Source organism: Panthera leo, chromosome D1 (assembly GCF_018350215.1).
Source record: "Panthera leo isolate Ple1 chromosome D1, P.leo_Ple1_pat1.1, whole genome shotgun sequence".
Classification (NCBI taxonomy): domain Eukaryota; kingdom Metazoa; phylum Chordata; class Mammalia; order Carnivora; family Felidae; genus Panthera; species Panthera leo.
Genome location: NC_056688.1, coordinates 89992587 through 90011500, shown reverse-complemented (window position 1 = coordinate 90011500; position 18914 = coordinate 89992587). Strand labels below are relative to the sequence as shown.

Below are 18914 nucleotides of genomic sequence, written 5' to 3'. Positions count from 1 at the left end.
TGGACGCAAAGCTAGCTTCTTCCTCCACTGGGGAGGGATGTCAAGTGAACCTCTCCCCACAAGATATAATTTGCGCTTCTAAAAACAAGAATTATTTTGCATTTTCTCAGTTATCTACAGGACAGAGCTGAAAAATAGCTTCCTTAGAGTCAGAATGAAGGGTGTACTCTAGACAGGATAATGCAGCGTCTCATCAAAACACAAAATTTCCCCCACCCCTGTCCTAGTAATAATTCATTGCAACATGTGAATTGTAAGTAAATACGTCTGGAATATCTGTTCCTGTACCTAGAAGTGAACTACTCTGACAGCTGGAGTGAGGTGACAGCTGGTTGTAGCTCCTACAAAGCTCCACACTGGGAGAGTCACAAGCCAAGCAAACCCAGCTTAAGAACCACATAGCAGTAGGGGGCAGCAAAGCTCCATCCCTAAAGATTGCAGACTTCAGAAAGAAAGTTGTAAAATAGGAGTGACCATGGACTTTTGAGTCCATAAATCTCTCAGAGATTGTATGCAAAAAGTTGTACTTTGTGCATTTTTCTGGTAGGAGAGTCTTTTTTTCCCCCTACTTTAAGTCTGATGAAACTACAAAGCAATTTCCCCCAATATTGGAAATTCCATGTCCCGATTATTATAGTCACAACTTAGTTGCCAAATCAGCTTCATATTGGAAACACCTTAGAAGTTATTAGGTTGGCCCCTACAAACCTGTTGTTTTTGTAAGGTCACTAGAAGAGATGAATATTGGCAATTTGTCGAGGTTCAACTTTCATATAGGGATTCCTGGTCATCCTCACTGTGATACAGCCAATGGGTAGAACGTCCGAGATCAACTACCATCTTCAGGTTGAAGTTTAGGAAAATGGACTATTGGACCCCAGTCCATCCCAAGGCCTAGACGTTTAACCCCAGCCTTTTCTGGCCACTCTGAACTGTGAAAACCAAGATGGCCTTAGGGCCATCACCCCCTACCCAGGTTACTGGGGGGCTTTCTCAAAGGGTCGGATCTCTGATCAAGGGCCTCAGAGTCTCCTGGGGTGCTTGTGAAAATGCATATCATTAGACCCCATGCCAAACCCTAGAATTAGAATGAGTAGTGGGCAAGGTAATCTGCATTCTAAATAGGCTCCCAGGTGACTCTTCAGCAAAACAAGAGAGTAAGTAATCACAGGAGGCCGGAGAGAGAATGAGCTGAGGTTGGTCAGCTGTATCAAAGTATAATTGTTAAAATGGTAAAATCATGGCTCTCATTCAAATATAGGATGGACACGTGTCAAAGGTTTTGTTCAGTTCATAAATTTACAACAGAACCAATAGATGGCAAAGCTGATTCCAAGAGCATTTGAGGAAAAAGAGTTGATATAATCTCCCAGGGAAAGCATTTCAAAACAAAAGAATGTTAGAATAAGATTGCTAGGTTAAAAAAAAAAAAAACTAGTTAATATCCTGCAGGCTAACACAACCGTAACCTTTGGGGCTATCTTTCCTACCAGATAGAAAAATACAAATTAACCCATAACTTTGCAGTATCTGGCTATCACCAAACAATAAATAGCAAAGTCAAACACAGACATATTGTGCTAGAAAATTAAATAATCCTGGGGTGACTTAGTTAAACAATTCCCCAGTAGGACTTTGAAAGGACTTGCAGCCCAACTTTTTGCCTTATTTCCAAGTTTTAAACACTTCTTTTTTACAGTGAACGAAGACAACACAATATGAAATGTGTGGACTCTGCTCCCAGAGGAGCAGCGAGAAAATTCAGGCTAGAGCAGATCTATTCAAACACAAGAAACACTTGATTCAGAGGGAGGAGAAAACTGACTGATATTCAGAATTCACGTACAGCCTTCTTGGATTTATTTCAGACACCAGCCACAATCACTTCCTCTTGTTTTGTAAATAAAGTGTTTGGTCCTCTTTCTAATTATCTGGCTTACAACTTCGTCATTCCCTAATAATTTCTTAGAAGTCTCTCTGAACAGCCTGCTAAGGTTTTCAGCTTTGTTCTTTTGTTTTTAATCTAAAAATTCAGGCGCTTTATTTGCTTAAACATGAAAAATATCCTCTGATTTTTACAAAACAATTGTTCACCTCGGGTGAACAATTAAACTTTCAGCTTCAAGAAACATGAACCGGAATGGAAATATCGCGTGTCCCAACTCAACCTCCATATTTTTTCATAGCTTCTTTTGCCTTTAGAGGGCTAGTTTAGGAATGAATGTATCTCTGTTGTGAGTAAACATCTGAGGTTCAGCAGTATTTCATTTCATTTCAGTTCCTTCTACTAATTTCCGGTAAAATTAAAATTTAGTAATTTTTGTGAAGTAACCTTCCAGCAGTTTTTCTCTACGTGAGATTACCGAGATTTTTTTCTTTGTACTTTTTCGTGTTTTTCCTTTTTGAAAAAACCAAGAGCGTATCTTTTTCATTATTTTCTTAAAACTCGCTTTATTGGTGAAATTTACCATTCCTTAAGTTATTGATAATAACAGCACCTACCATCTATTGGCTCTTTAAGTTTTGACAACAATAAATTCTTAAAATTTTTTTATAGTTTGTTGATCTTTTTTTTTTTTTTCTTCTTTTTTTCAACGTTTTTTTTTTTTTTATTTATTTTTGGGACAGAGAGAGACAGAGCATGAATGGGGGAGGGGCAGAGAGAGAGGGAGACACAGAATCGGAAACAGGCTCCAGGCTCGGAGCCATCAGCCCAGAGCCTGTCGCGGGGCTCGAACTCACGGACCGCGAGATCGTGACCTGGCTGAAGTCGGACGCTTAACCGACTGCGCCACCCAGGCGACCCTATAGTTTGTTGATCTTTGAGAGAGACAGAAAACATAAAGTTTTATTTTAAAATAACTTTATTGAGATATGTGCTATGTATCATAAAGTCCACGCATGTCAAGATATTTATACACCAATGTTCCCAGCAGTATTATTCACACTAGTCAAAAGGTGGAAACAACACAGGTGTTCATCACTGGATGACTTGATAAACGAGATGTGGTCTATACATACAGTGGAATAGTACTCAGCCTTAATAAGGAAGGATAATTTGACAGGTGTGACAACATAGATGAACCCTGAAGACATTATTCTAAGCAAAGGGAGGCAGTCAGGACAAATACCGTGTGATTCCACTGACCTAAGGTGTCTAGAGTAGTCAGATTCAAAGAGAGTAAGGGACCGTGGGGAGCTGAGAGAGGCGGGTTTCTGCTTGACCGGGACAGAGTTTCAGTTGGGGAGGATGAAAACGTTCTGAGGGTGGATATCAGTGATGGTTGTACAACGATGCGCACGTACTTAATGCCAGCGAAGTGTACATCCCAAAGTTATCAGGGTGGCAAAGTTCATGCTCTGTACATTTGCCACAAAAAAAAAAAAAAAAAAAAAAAGAAAGAAAGAAACCCCCGCAACCTCAGATGTACAGTTCAGGTCGCTTTTTGTAACTTTACCCAGTGATGCAGCAGCAGCATCAAGCAGTTTTAGGGAGTTTCCATCTCTGTGGCAGGATCCCTGGTGCCCATTCCCACTCCACCCCCAGGGCAACCACCGATCTACCTTCTCTCTCGAAACATTTGCCTTTTCTGCACATTACGTATATATGGAGTCACACAAATGTGGCGTTCTGGGTCTGCCTTCTTTTACCTAGCATCACATTTTTGAAGGCTGTCCGTGACGTAGCACGCGTCCATAGTTTGTTCCTTTTTTAGTGCCAAATAGAACTTGAGTGTGTGGATACACCTCGTTTATCTACCCGTTCGTTCATCAGTCGACAGATGTGTAGGTTGCTCCTAGTTTCTGGTTATTACACATGATGGCTGCCAAGAATAGTCATGATTTCACCTAACCCAGAGACAGCCTAAACCTTTTCTATGCCCTATGCACACACATATGTATGTGTGTATATATGCCCACATATGTGTGTATATATGGGTGTGTATGCATATGCATATGTCTAGATATTATTTTTCTCGAATCCTGCAAGACAGGCATCATTAGCTGCATTTCACAGAAGAGAAGAAAGGTTAAGTAACTTGTGAAGGGTCACCCAGCTCGTTTTGCTGGGCATCGACAAAGGTCTGACAGCAGTGACATGAGGGTGACAGAGGAGACAGAGGTCTGTCTGGATTGTCTGTGGACTTGGCCCCCTCCCATGTGCTCACTGGCTCTCAGGCGGCAGGTTTTGGAGGCCCAGCCTCGATGTGCCTCACACACATGGGTGGGGAGCCTCACAGAGGGAACTTCCCTCAAGTAGAACTTCCCTGTGGGAAACCAGGAGTTCCAAGGGGCTGCCCGGCAAGCTCTTGCTTTTCTCAGTGACTGTAATTCTCCTTGGTAATTTAAACCTTTTTTTTTTTTTTTGTTGAGAGATCGTGTAAGCAGAGGAGAGGAGGGGCAGGGGAGAAGGAGGGACAGAGGGAGACAGAATCTCAAGGAGGCTCCTCCCTGTCAGCGCAGAACCCGACACGGGGCTCCAACTGACCAACCATGGGATCATGACCTGAGCCGAAGTCGGACACTCTGAGCCGACTGAGCCACGCAGCTGCCCTCTACTTGGTAATTTAGGTTACATTTTCCAAAGAGTAGAGGAAGAGCGTATCACGGTTAAAAGCAAGGCCTCTGGAGCTGGACAACCTGAGTTCACATTCTGCTGTTGCCAGTTTATAGCTCCCTGGCCTCGGGGGCAAGTTATTTACCTTCTCTGTGCTTCAGCTTCTTTATATGTAGAATGTGAATAATAATGGTGTCTACCCTTCTGGGTTGTTCTAAGGTTTAAATGAGATAATAGGGGGGCATCTGGGTGGCTCAGTCAGTTGAGCTTCCAACTTTGACTCAGGTCATGATCTCACAGTTTGTGGTTCGAGCCCCGCGTCGGGCTCTGTGCTGACTGCTTGCTCAGAGCCTGGAGCCTGCTTCAGATTCTGTTGTCTCCCTCCCTCTCTGCCCCTCCCCTGCTCTCTCTCTCTCAAAAACAAATAAACATTAAAAAAATAAAAAATAAATAAATAAGGTAATAGAGAGGGGCGCCTGGGTGGCTCAGTAGGTTGAGTTTCCAACTTTGGCTCAGGTCATGATCTCACAGTTCATGAGTTCAAGCCTTGCTTCAGGCTCTGAGCTGACAACTAGGAGCCTGGTGCCTGCTTCAGATTCTGTGTCTGCTTCTTTCTGTCCCTCCCTTGCTTGTGCTCTCTCTCTCTCAAAAATAAATAAATAAACATTAAAAAATAAATGAGGGGCACCTGGGTGGCTCAGTCGGTTGAGCAACCGACTTAGGCTCAGGTCATGATCTCATGGTTTGAGTTCGAGCCCCGCATCAGGCTCTGTGCTGATAGCTCGGAGCCTGGAGCCTGCTTCAGATTCTGTGTCTCCCTCTCTCTCTGCCCCTCCCCCCCACATGCTCTGTCTCTGTCTCAGAAATAAACATTAAAAAAAAAACATTAAAAAAAAATAAATAAAAATAAATGAGATAATAGAGACAGCAAAGACTACACTAGCACCTGGCCATAGCAGGTCCTGAATAAGTACTAAATGTTATAATTACTTGCTACAGAATTATCCTTGGAGTCCCAGGAGCTTAGAAGACACTTGGGGCCCCTACGTCATCCTGACTAGCCATCACCACAGCACATTATGCCCCAAACTTCAGCCTGTTTTCTCTGTAGGCTTTTCCAGATGCGCCTGCCCACGTAGTAAGGGAAGTGGCAACTGGTGAAAATACCCTCTGAGGGAAATACCCCTGGAGCTCAAGGGCAGAGAGGGCTGCAGCCCAGACTGCCCACTTCAGAGAATGCTTCATTTCATGGCTGCCTCCAGCTTCCCCTCCCACCCTAACGATGGACCCATCTGTCCCCCATTCTCTCTTGGGGCTCCCCCAGCCTCTTCTGCCTGATCCTGCTATCTGCACCCCCACTCCAGGCATCTTTGTGTTTTAGGTGAAGACCAGAGCTAGCAGTGGCTTGGGAAGGATTCTCTGGGGGTTTTCGACTCTGATTCCCACCCACCCACAAACGCATGACTTCATCATGGAGTAGGCAAGTCTCTCCTCTTGAGAACTGCCAAACGCTCCCCTTCAACTCCAAAGGATTGAAAAGCTCGAAACCTAAAACCAGATAAGATGGCACTCCCGAGCAGCAGGCAGCTGATCAAATCGGGAGTGGATACATGATTCTTAAACTACACGAGGTTCTCGAGAATTTGGACTGAGACATTCAAAGAATCAGGCTGCAGTAGCCCATGAATTGGAAAGTCTCTGTACCGCTTGGAGACCATGTGTATAGAAGAGTAGCGCATTCGTAAAGTGTGAGAGTGTGTGACAGAAAATCTAAGGGTCTTAGTTCTTGAAGGCTTTCCAGTCCAGTGTCCCAGCAGTACCCACAGTCCGCTTGTGTTGAAATGGTCTCCTGCGCCCTCAGGGCTCCTCTCCAACTGGTTCGAGAAAGCACACCACAGGCAGCAGAGCTGTGATTCAAGCCCATTGGCAAGAGGTCAGACAGAACTAGGTTTGAATCTTCGCTACCATTTTCTAGCTGTGTGACCTTAGGAAAATGGTTGTCTCTCTGAGCTTCAATTTCCTGGTCTAATGGGGATGATAAAATTTACTTCATAAAATCACTCAGATGATTACACACAACAATGAATGAAATACTTATGGTGGTACTTGGCATATAGTTGATGACCAATAAATGATAATTTACATATTATCACTTATTGAATCATCCTTTTATGAAATATGCATGACTCTAGAGGCGCATGAGTGGCTCAGTCAATTCAGTGTTTGACTCTTGGTTTCAGCGCAGGTCAGTTTCATGCGATCGAGCCCGGAGTCAGGCTTGCACTGGCAGCAGTGAGGAGTCTGTTTGGGATTCTTTCTCTCCCTCTCGTTCTCTACCTCTCCCCCACTCACATGAACATGCACTCTTTCTCTCTCAAAATAAATAAACTTAAAAAAAAAAAGAAATATGCATGACTCTAAATTAACAACACCAAATTTCTTTAGTTAGTGTTTACATGGTATATGTTTTTCCATCTTTTAAATTTTCAATATTTCTGTGTCCCAATATTTGAAGTTATGTCTCTTATAAGCAGCCTGTTGTTATTTTTTAATCTGATGTGACCATCTTCATCTTTTCATTGGAGTATTTAGCCCATTTACGTTTAACGTAATTACTGCTGTACTTGCGTTTACGTCTACCATTTGCTACCGTGTTTCCTTTCTGGGTTCTCAACCAAAAGTCCAGGAGGTTTGCCAAAGCTCCTCCCCCTCGGTGGGACTCAGGCCTCTGGCTCCTCGGCATTATGCAGCAGGTGAAATCCGTTCAGCTCTTTAGTTCCCAGCTTCTGTTCTCAGCTGGTTCCCTGGAATTCTCCCTGCATGCTCAGCTTAGGAGTCAAACAATAACTTGAGGGAAACACATTTGCAGATTTTTCATTTGCTCCTCTCCATCTTTCTCCCTTCAAGTCCCAGCTCCTCTGGCAGCCTTCACCTCTGATCTCAGCCCAGTAAGACTGCAGTTCTCTGCTATCACCCACTCCTCCCCTCCCCTCCCCACCCCACCCGTGATCTGGGAAAATGCCTTTGGGAAAAACCGGGATGACTGTGCATTTTGCTTCTCTCAGGGATCATAGCCACGTGGCCTTGCACCCAGTGCTCTTCAGTTCCTTCAAACGGTTACCCTACATATTGTGTCCAGCTTTTATAATTATTTTGACAGAAAGATTAATCTGATACAAGCCATTGCCCTCTGGCCAGAAGCAGAAGTGTTACCGTACTTTCATCTATTAAGCCCTTCTCACCACTGCCTTAGAGTGGACACCAGAAGTTTCCGTTGGCAGGCAACTGACTTGATCCTAGTTCAGTCAACGGGGAGTGAGATGACCTCGTAAGTTGGCTCCCAGACAAAGCTGAGATGTTTCATTCATCTCAGACTGAAGTTTAGGCATCTGTTAAGTTATGCGGCCCTGAGATGCAAGAATTCAGGAGCCTAGTAGGTACAAGGTATTTATATTGCTTAGGATTCTTCTCAGAGGACCAGACCTAGGCCAAAAGATCATGGAAAATGAGAACGAATTTAATGAGTGGCTTGGTGAGAGGGTCATATTTCCGAAGGGAGACCAAAGAACGAGGCAACTGGATAAGGCAATTGCCTACAACATCACTTCTCTTAGGGTTATGAAGTCACAGAGTAAGCCATCAGAAATAGCATCCTGTCTCTCTTGGGGATTCTGACAAGAGTCAAATATGCTTCATCAGTAAACTCAAGGATGCAGAGGAACAGTCACCAAAGTTACCTGAAAAGATGTCGTGGTGTCCTTAGGTCAGGGTGACAAGAATCGCTGTGTGTGTCTGTGGCTCTGGATCGCATACCCAAAGGAAATTTCTGGTCATGAGTAACCTGGGTTAACTGAGAGGATCAGTGTCTTCTTTAGTGAGTGGTTTATCAGTCAGGGTCTATCATGGGGCAAAAGCCACGCCAACATCCAAACGGAGAATTTAACGCACAAAAAATTGTTCATCAGGTATTGGACAAGTCAGATGGCAAAGAGGAGACACGGGGGAATCGCAGACGTGGTGAGTGCAGGGAGCAGCAACCACCCTTAGGAGCCAGGACCCAAAAGGCAGAGGTGGGGATGGTCGACGTTGAAAGGGCTAGAGGAGGGGCCCAGGCCGGCTGGTGCTGCTGCCTCTGAAGGGAGACGTCTGAGGCTGCTTCTGAGAGTGAGGAAAACTTGAAGCTGATCCTAGCCACTGCCATTGGGCCAGCCATGTTGACAAAGGCAGGAGGCTGGGGTAAGTCTGTCTCTTCTCCTTCCCCTGGCTGCCCAGCCGCCCTCCAGCGCCCCCTGCAGGCAGAGCCTAGCAGGAACCCAGCCGACAAAGCAGAAATGTGGTTTTAGATTTCCAGCCCCAGCAACCCAAAATACAGAAAAGAATGGAAGCTGAGAGACGACAGCTTAACAACCAACATACCAAGAAGATTTAGACTCAAGTGTAGGAAGATTTAAAAGAAAACAAACTAGAGCACTAAGACTTTTGTGTTAGGAAGGAATCTGTGCATATTTGGTATTTTAGACACATGATATTTAAGAGAATAAGGCCCTGTTCAGGGACAGTTTTATAATTCCACTTTAAAATGTATAATTGAGTAATTAATTAAGACTTTGTTTTTTTTATGATGTCTTCTAAGCTTAAATAGAGTATGAAAACATTTAAAGTTTCCCTTAGTCATAAGTTTAACTTTTGAGTTTCTGTAAGAATTTAGGATTGGGGAAGATTTTGTATGCTGTCAGAAAAAGTGAAGTACTTAAAAAAGAAATATTAAATTTATAAAAGTATTTAGAAGTGTTTGAAGCGCTGAGCTAGGCTTGTAAATGGGAGCAAAGCATTATTCAAAGGCTCCTCCAAAATTAATGCTAAAATCTGCTAGACTTATAAATAGAATAATAAAATTTGTGAGTTAAACTTAAAAGCCTAAGACTTTTAAATTTGTATCTTAAATTGAATATTGACTCTGAAGACATTATTACCTGAATTATTTATTAAATGAATACTAATTATTAAACTTATTAAAATATTACTTTTAAATCCAAATTTAAACTTACTAAATTTTAAACAAACAAAATCAACCCACTGCTATCTTTCCTGCACAGGAAATCAGCTGTTCAGGATGGCAGAATCCCCCCACTCCCCCCCCACCCCTCCCCCACAAGGTTTTCTAGAAGTGGTTGGAGAAGAGCAAGAGAGGCAGCTTTGTTTCTCGGCTCTCTGGAAATGCTGAAACCATCCCACTGTGTAGCGGGCTGAGGGAATGTGCCCCTGGCTTAGATGTTCTGCCTCTTCATCCTCTACCAAGCCAGGACACCTCATGGAACACAGGAAGGATGGCCACTGGACGTGGGGCAGGAGAACCCAAGCCTCAGTTTTCCCATCTGCAAAATGGGGGAGATACCTGCCACGCACAGTTGTTGTGGGGATCAGCATAGTGCTTGGCACACCGGGGCAGAGTCTGAAGCTCCCTCGTGTTGGGCCTTTCTTGGGTTAGGGCCAGGAGGTCCTTGCCTGAGCACATGGGCCAGGAATACTCCCGCTCACTTCTTGGCAGGAGAACTTCAAAGAGATGGCCTCCCGCCAACAATAAGCACACGTTTCAGGCCCTGAAGGAATCTCTCACCACAGACAGAGAGGGGACAGGCGAGGAAGGAAGCAGCTGGCTCGGGAGCAAAGCAGCAGCCTGATGGACAGGGTCCGAGAGCTCCACAGGGACTGGCAGCCACCGGCTGGAGCAGGAAGGGGAGGGGCCGCAGGGAAGGGCCTGGTCCTGGCCCCCAGCGGCGTCCACGGGTCACCGGGCCACGTAGCCTCAGCTGGAACATGGTTCTAGAAAGTGGCATGGGGAAGGTCTCTGCCTACAGAGAAAGGAAAGGGGATGAAGGTCTTCTGTACGAATACATGGGAGGGAAGGAGTGGCGGTCAGAATTACCACCATCTCATTGTCCAGTGCACCTGACTTAGAACTTTCTCTGTATTGCTAAGCCCTAGGCATGCAAACACAAGTCCCACGTATCCTTGCCTTCCTGGGGAGGCACCTGCACATGTAGAGGCAGAAGTGTCTACCCAGAGAAGCAGTGGGCAGGGCGTCCGGGGTGTGGGGGCAGCAGGAACAAGGTGGGGTGCATGCACGTGGAGGACGCCTTCCAAGACAACGAACCATCCAGTGAGACTGACGCCTCACAGGGAGGGAGTCAGGGGGCAGCAAAGGAGGCCGGGAAGGCAGAGGAGCGCCAGCTTGGGAAGGACTTTGAAGTCACGTTCCAGTGTGTGGATTTTATCGGAAGCCAGGGAGAAGTTTTAACTACGTTTTAGAAAAATCTGCTGGGGACGTGCATGGGGAGAGATGGAATCTGGAGACAGATACAGGGAGTTCCCAGTTGGAGGAGTCCAGACGGGGGAGGATGAAGGCTTGACAAGCAAATGAGATTAGAAATCAGAGAAAGGTTGGAGCAAGAGACTCCAGAATCATGGTTGGCGTGGGAGTCTGGGCCAAGGCACCTGCCCGCCCACTACAGTCTCATCTTTGTAGGGTCCCCAGCACACTCTGTGGTGGCCCTTCTCCTGCTGGGACAGGCAGGCAGTGGAGACAGTGCCCATGACATCTCGAGATGGAGGTCATGCTGTGTCATCTCGGGGTGGGTGGGTAATGGAATCCCAGGGCCACCGTCGCTGGCCTGGAAACCTCAGGAGGTGGCCCATGAGCCCAGGCATGCAGGCGGCCTCCAGAAGCTGGCAAAGGCGAGGGGACGGATTCTCCCCCAGAGCCTCCAGCCAGGGCCGCAGCCCTACCGACGCGTGGATCTTAGCCCAGTGAGACCCATGTCAGACTTCCAGTCCCGTGAGGCGATAACTGTGTGTTGTTTTCAGCCACTCAACGCCATTGCCATTGGCGGCCATTTGTGATGGCAGTGACAGGAAACACAAGCAGATTATAACGTTGGGCATTTCAGAGAGAACTTCTCTAGCCACCTCACCCAGGATTGCCCTCTCATCGCACCCCCCAGCCACTGAGGTTTGCATTTGATTTCCTCCGGTGTCTTTTGTTATTTGAAACGCCTGTGTTGATCCGATTGCCCACCTTCCCCCATTAGACTGTCTCCAGGAGGGCGGGCACCTTGCCTGGCTGTCCATCACCGCATCCCCAGCTCCAAAGCAAGTGCCTATGACACAGTGGCCGCTCCACAAACTCCTGGTGGATAGATGAACGAGTGTGACGGTGCACCGGTGACACGGCCAGAGATCTGCCAAGGCACAATATACAGCAGCTCTTTCTCACCACATAGCCTCTGAAGGCTCAACACAAATGTACATGCTCTCCCCCCACCCCCAACCCCCCACTCTCCCCCGGGATGCTCAGCTCAGGTCCCACCTCTTTGAATGCTCTTACTAATCAGCCTTCAATCTCAGGCCAACTCGGCTCCAGCCCTCCTAGGAAAACACACGCAGAGAGTAAAATATTATGGATTCCCTCTGCCAAACAGATCGGAGGGGAGCATATGACGAGAGAGTCCATGAACAGACATGGTTAAGTGTCCCCCTCCAGGTTAAAGGCTCGGGAAGAGCCCAAACTGGTTTTAGAAGAGGCCTTGCCTTCTCAGACTTTGTTCGGTGTTTTCCAAGCTTCGCAGACAGGCCGCCCCTCCAGGAAATGACTTGCCGATCCAGCTGAGGACGGCAAACAAAACCCAGGGGACACTGGCTGAGGTCAGGCTGCTGCCTAATCCTGGAGTGGAAGCCGGCACAGAGAGCGTGAGGACAGGATGCATGAAGAGCTGGGGGCGGTGGCGCTTGCAGATTCTGTCTGGCCACACAGCACGGGGACAGGGAGGACGTGTACAAAATGACGTTTATTGAATCTATTTTGGAAACAGGCAACATGAAAGGTTTTTGGTTTGTGAGCTCACTCAGAGCTCCGAGTCGTGTTAGCTTCCTGTCATTAGAACTCAGCCACTGGAAGATTCTAGCTTCATCTTCTAAAGGGGCAAAAAAGTGGTTGCAAACACTGCAGCCATCACTCTTGCCGTAGCTCAGATGGCTAAAATGCCCATAAGCATCAACAAAATGGTGTGTGTAGTCTGAAATATTTACAGTACGAGATCAGGCAGGTACATCAAAGGTGAAGTTGTAAACTGGCTAACAGTCATCAGCAAGAAAGTACAGTGGGTCTGGACCGACACTCCCATTCTCATCCTAAGAGCTGACACGTTTAACCGATGACTGCTGTCCTCATCAGGGGCATTTAGTATACGGACAAGGCATTTAAAAGCATATAGACCTTGAACGTTGTAAACTAAAAAGCAAACCCAAGCCTGATTAATTACCTTGCCTGGATCAATAAATACTAGTCCCAAGTGCCAAGTGTACCAGTAAGGACACACACCATCAGTTAAATAAATCATCATGTTGTTACTTACTGACGTTCTATTTGCTAACGCACGTTAGTCAATTTGTGGACTTTATCCAACACATACACAGAGATAATTTTTTTGTTTGAAATTCTCAGAAGACCTCCTTTGGACACTTCTCTTCCACCCTCTCTTAGAAGAATAAAAATGAGACAACTTCTTAAAGTTTCCAAATCAGAAGCCATCAAGAAAGCATGACTCTGGTCACGTTCCAGATCTTCACCCAGAAGGGATGTGCCATCAAGGCTTCGATGTGCTTAGAAGGCCTCTTCCCCTGCTGGCAGCTTACACTGTCCTTGTCCTCTCCCAGCCTCCTCCTGCCATATTGGAGGCCAAGCTGGCTCCTGTCTCTGAGATTTTATAAACAGTTTCCAAAGACCAACAGCACACCTAAAAGGTGCCAGAAGGGTTCGGGGGATCCTTCTCGCTTTTCTGGATGTGTTATCAGTGAGGCCAACAGGCAGATACAAAGAGAAGAACAGGGGTTCTAGGTGGATCAAAGCCCAGACCTGGGGGAGCAGTGTTAAGGATTCAGCACAGTACCAAAGCCTGCTGCCCCAAATAGCATTTTGAGAGCTCAGATGTTAGAAATTCCAGGCACTTCTGGCATTTCTTTAATCACAGGGAATGAACATCTCTCCAAAAGGTCCTGCCCACATTTCCCCCATCTCCCTCTATGGTGAAGCATTGAGACATTCCATTTGCTGCCACCCTCTGCTCACGAGGCAAAGTGAGGCTCCCAGCCTCAGTGCTGTCGACCGTGACACTCACAGACACAGGCCGTTCTGGATTCAAGTCCAGTGGCTTCTGGTGCTCAGCAGCTGATGAGCCCTGCCCACCACGGATCCCCTGCGCCCTGAACAACTTCCAGGCTCCTTTCCTAGGGGGGCTATTTTCTAGTTTGAGGACACACCCCACTGGAAATGAGCAGTGCAAGATCCTACGTGCAAATATTTGCAAACACTTCCTTTTGAAACGATGCACATTTACAAAATTCAAGTCAAATCCAGGAACAGACTAATTGGTTGGTTATCAGCTGGCCCCTCACCCACAACAGGAAAATGGTCAGTGTCTGAAATGAAAGAGGAATGAAGGCACCAGCTACTCCACCAAGGAGGTTAGTTCCTTGAGCTTGGTGGGGAGGCCTGAGAGGGAAATGCTGAGGCTTTGTCAAAGAGGGGACTTCCCCAGCCCCGTAGCCCTCCTGGGCCAAAAGGCAAAGGTGGCAGGTAGGATCTGGATACGGGTGAGAATGGCCCTCACCCGCGTGAGGGGGGCAACTCTTTCCAGTAATTGTGAAACTAAAATAAGGAAAGTACACTCCCAGAGTCGTGCTTGGTCGGGCTGCTGCCTCCTTCCACTCCCCACAGAATAGGCGGGAAGGACACCCCTCCACTACCTGTTCTCACCTGTGAGCCCCGCATCACAAGAACCTAACGGGGAACTCCAGAGGCCGATGCATCCTCGCTGGCTTTGTGTGTGGCTCAGCCGACGTCCTGCTATCATAACGCCGGGGGGCCCTGGGCCGCATCATTGGGAGTGTCGGACAGTCCACTATCTGGGAGAAAAGCCCAGAGAGAGGGGTCTGGAGTCAGGCAAGCAGAAAGGGAACATTAGGCAGTTGGGTCTGTGTGGCTGTAAAGAGATGGTCACAGTCACAAAAACAAAGAGGTTCACACCCGGGATTTCCACTAGGGCACTTGGGCTAGGCCTGACACGGGCAGCGTCACCCGCAGGAAGAGCCCCTTGGTGAGCCCCTGGGGATGGGGCGGTCCTCGTGTTGGTGACCAGGCCGGAGCTGGGAAGTCCCAGAGGCGGGCATTCAGCCGAGGGAAGCACAGTTCAGCTCAGAGTCCCCCTGGCTGCCCCCTGTCACCTCCTCCAGCTCATCAGGGCTGTCGGTGATGTTGGGCTCACTGGAGCACTGTCGGTGGGGTGGGGAGAAGCTGGGCGGCAGGAGCAGACACTTGTCCTCACCGCCAGGCTCCTCGCCTAAGCCTGAGTGCATCATGGTGGCCATGGCCAGCAGCTGGATGTCTGAGTGGGCGTTGGCCACCGTGTGCCTTCGGACGCTGCCACACTTCTCCAGGTAGGCCTCCCCCTCTTGCTCCGTCAGAGGGGTCAGAGCCGTCTCATTCGGTGGCCGGCTGATGGTGGTCGTTGGGGAGGCGTAGTTCAGGACAGCCACCTTGGGCCGGACCCTGGAGTGGCGTCTCGCTGCAAGACAAAAACCAGCACAGGCGGTAACTGCTAGGGACACAGGGTCAACTGAGCCTACTCATCAATTTGGGGGAAGAGGGAGGTGGTGGCTCCACCTTCAGGAGTAGCTTGAGGCACAGTTCGGCTGGATGCAAGGGAGGAACCAGAAAGGTCTGCCTGCTTCCCTCGCAGCCTTACTTGCGTGCGCCCGACACTGCCCCGCCGACATTCCCACCGTAGTAGGGGTCACCAAAGGGCTTTCCGGGACAGACTAGCTTCAAGGGGATCTCCCCTCCTTCTCAGCTGCTGCCTGAACTTCACTGCATTTGCCCTAAATCTCCTTTCAGCCGGTCTCCTCCAAAGGCCTGGGCACAAGCTGGACCAGCTTCTACAAGAAAACCCCCAGCTCTGTGGAGCAGGAAGTGGCCTCCCCAGTGTCAGCAGATGAAGTGGAAAAGGCCCCAGGAGCTTAAGGTCCAGCTTACCCGAGGGGGCCTCGGCTATTAAAGCTAGGGAATGGGACGTCCTCCAAATCATCTTGACTAGGACTACAGCACTCCCCTCCCACCAGGCCACTGGCCCGAGACCTATGTGCTGTTCACGTCCTACTCGCTTCCAACAGCCTCTGGCACCATCAAAGAACGGGCTGGGCTCCACGGATGGCCCCCGTGGAGCCAGACACACAGAGGAGGGCTGGACATGAATCATCACCAAACCACTGCTGCTTGAGCTCTCCCCACATTCTAGAAACTACGCTAGGCCTTGATATGCACTCATCTTTTGACTCCTAAAAACTGAGCTTAAGTCATGATAGGTTTATTGGCTCCCACTTTACAGATGAGAAAACGGGAGTATCAGAGAGGTGATGACTTACCGACGTGTGCATCACTAGAACGTGGTACAGCGGGGAGTTAAGGGTGGCCTCCCTGCAGATGCTGCTCTTCCCGGACACCCACACAACACGCACGTAACTACAATAGGCTGAGTACTGCCAGGGAAGGAAGGACAAGCCAAGTGCATGGGCTTCAGAGGCAGGGACAAGTGTATCCATGTGTCAGGGCGGATGTAGCCCGGAGCCGGTCTTCAGAGTAGCAGAGCTCCCAGAAGGGAGGAGTGACAGCATTCTGAGCAGCGGGAACAGCCCGAGCAAGGTGCCCGGGACAGGTGCACCACTGGGCCCCAGCCTGGCCGAACACTGTATGCATGAAACAGTGGGGACGTGCACAAGCAGGCGGATGGCCCTTGGTCCTGCAGGAGGGCCCCTGAAAGCCAGATGGAACCATCGGTGATCAGACAAGCCCGGGGATACGGCGCAGGATGGGGGCTGTGCTCCAGGAAGATGCACCCCGCAGGAGTTATGCAGGGTTGGAGCCCGAGGGCCCAGAAGTGAGGAAAGCCAGGATCATGACAAACCTACATCCCCTCCGTGTCAGGGAGGTCTCTTCCCCACGCTCCTGGAGAGGCAGCCCACCTCTTCTCTCACGTGGGCCCTTCATCTGTATCACGAGTGGGATGAAGGACCCCAGCGAGAGACAGGACTGAGAATGGAGGGCTGAGGACCAAGTGGGTTCTGTTCAACCTCTCTCTTTCTACCGGGGCATACTTCTCCCGTCTTTCCAGCCACCTACCCCATTTTCCCATCACGACTTTCCACAGCTCCCATGTCCTTGAGACCCTGAAGGCCCCCCCAAAAGCACCCTCTCTCAGCAGGGGGATGCAGCGGGCCGCAATGGAGAAGTGTGACAGGGCTGCTATTCCTGAACACTGGCAGGATCAGAGGGGAAGATTTAGTCCCTAAAGAGAAAGCAAACAGTGCTGCTCAGAGACTGTCCTTGGGGACACACGGCCCACTCTGCTTTAGTTTACTCTTGGCTCTTCCTGTGGGTCTGGAGGGCCCAGATGCACACTGTCGTCACTTCCAGAGCTCAAGCTCCTAGACGGGCATCACAGTGAGATGGGCCATGTCCCCTGCAAAGCTCTCCGCGACCCCTGTCACTGGACGGTTCTGCATGTCCTTATATACACATATATGCACAGGCAGTGACAAGAGAATGAAATCTTAAGCCTTAGGATGGAGTCACCAAGTCTGCTGGCTCTGAGCCCAACAGGAAATCTTTGGCAGGTAACTAATCATTTCTCAAGACCCAAATAATATGTAGAATTTTACTGTGTTCCCATCCACTTTCTCACTGCTGAGTCCCAATCTCCCTTTGAAACACCAAGGCTACTCTCATTATTTCCATTCTTCAGATGAGGAAGACTGAGGCTCAGCCCAGCTCTCATAGGCTCTCAACAGCCATGCCCAGACTTTCCCCACTGCATGCTATTGTGTCTCAGGGTTCCACTGCTGCCTGACCCCCCCACACCCCCACCCTCTGATGCCAGGTAATAGCAAACACTGTCCCCTGAGGTGCCAAATAAGAGGCTGCTACTGGCTGGGAGAGGCTAGTTCAGCGGCCTTTCTCTTTGGGGAAGAGTGAAAAGGAGAAATGAGGTGGCAAAGAGCGACCAAGAAGCAAGGATCCCATTAAAGAACGATCCTTAAAAAAATGCCCTCGAAAACCATCCATTCGTCCCCTGCTATTAGAAACAAGCACCTACGACCGGCAGTTGCAAAGATCTGTGTTGTGGCCCAAACCTTCAACCAGCTGGGCAGGAGACTGGGCTAGACTGTTCGGTGAGCATTTACTACACGAAGATCCAGGAAGGGGAAAGAGCTAGAGCAAAGGCTGGGCTGGGCCCAGGACACAGGGTAAGTTGAGGGCATGGGGGATAGATGAGGGACACACACAGCATCTCTGGAGGAAATGAGGATTGTTTGATCGTTTCCAGGGGCCCTACTCCAGTAGAATGAGCCAGGAAGGGTGTTTCAGATGGGTGCCTGGATGTTCTCCGTCTCTCTCCCACACTGTTAGCCAAGAAGCCCAAAGTCCTGGGGGCGGGGGGTGGGGGGTGGTGGTTAACAGGCAGAAGAGACAAGAGAGACCACTTTAGCTGCTGCTGCAAGCTGGAGCCACAGTGAGGGTGGCCAACAAGGAGGAGGGGGTCTCCATGACATCTGCCCTCTCCTGCCCCAAACGCTCTGAACTGCAACATGCAAAACACTGTGGTCGCTGATGGGAGGGAGAAATGTGAATATGACATGGGGCCCGACTCAGGGGCCCGAGCCCAGTGCACGTGTGTGTGTGTGTGTGTGTGTGTGCACATGTGCATGTATGTGGTGGGGGGTTGGGTCAATGAGCATCTAGTACGTGCCACATACCGTATCAAAAAAGGAGGTGCCTCACCGACATGGTCATCTTCTGACCATTTTGTAGAAAAGGAACCTGAAGTGAAGATGTGAAATAACTTTCCAGCCAGTCAGCGGTATAATCGGGATTCAAGCCCAGGCCTCAAGGCAGAGCTCCTGCATGCCCACTGGGAAGCCTACACACAAGTACCTGTTAAAACCAGATCAACAAGTGGGGACACCTGGGTGGCTCAGTCGGTTAAGCGTCCGACTTCAGCTCAGGTCATGATCTCACGGTCCGTGAGTTCGAGCCCCGTGTCGGGCTCTGTGCCGTCAGTCCAGAGCCTGGAGCCTGCTTCGGATTCTGTGTCTCCCTCTCTCTCTGCCCCTCCCCCACTCACGCTCTGTCTCTATCAAAAAATGAATAAACGTTAAAAAAAAATAAAACAAACAAACAAAAAAACCCAGGTCAACAAGTGTGGAATTGTTGAATCACTGTATCATACACTTGAAACTAATATAACAC

The 18914-nt window shown here is 48.7% G+C and overlaps 1 protein-coding gene across 12 annotated transcripts in view; it reads right to left on the bottom strand.

Moving 5' to 3' along the window:
- Positions 1 to 11912: 11912 nt before the first annotated feature.
- PRR5L (proline rich 5 like) overlaps positions 11913 to 18914 on the bottom strand; it is a 74158-nt gene continuing 67156 nt past the window's right edge. For 10 of the 12 annotated variants that reach the window (XM_042906728.1, XM_042906731.1, XM_042906730.1 and 7 more), the window contains one exon: positions 11913 to 15177. In XM_042906728.1, coding sequence (XP_042762662.1) covers positions 14783 to 15177 — 395 coding nt within the window. In that variant the 3' untranslated portion in view covers positions 11913 to 14782. The remainder of the gene's footprint in view (positions 15178 to 18914) is intronic. The other 2 variants (XR_006194012.1, XM_042906735.1) reach the window with 2 other exon arrangements.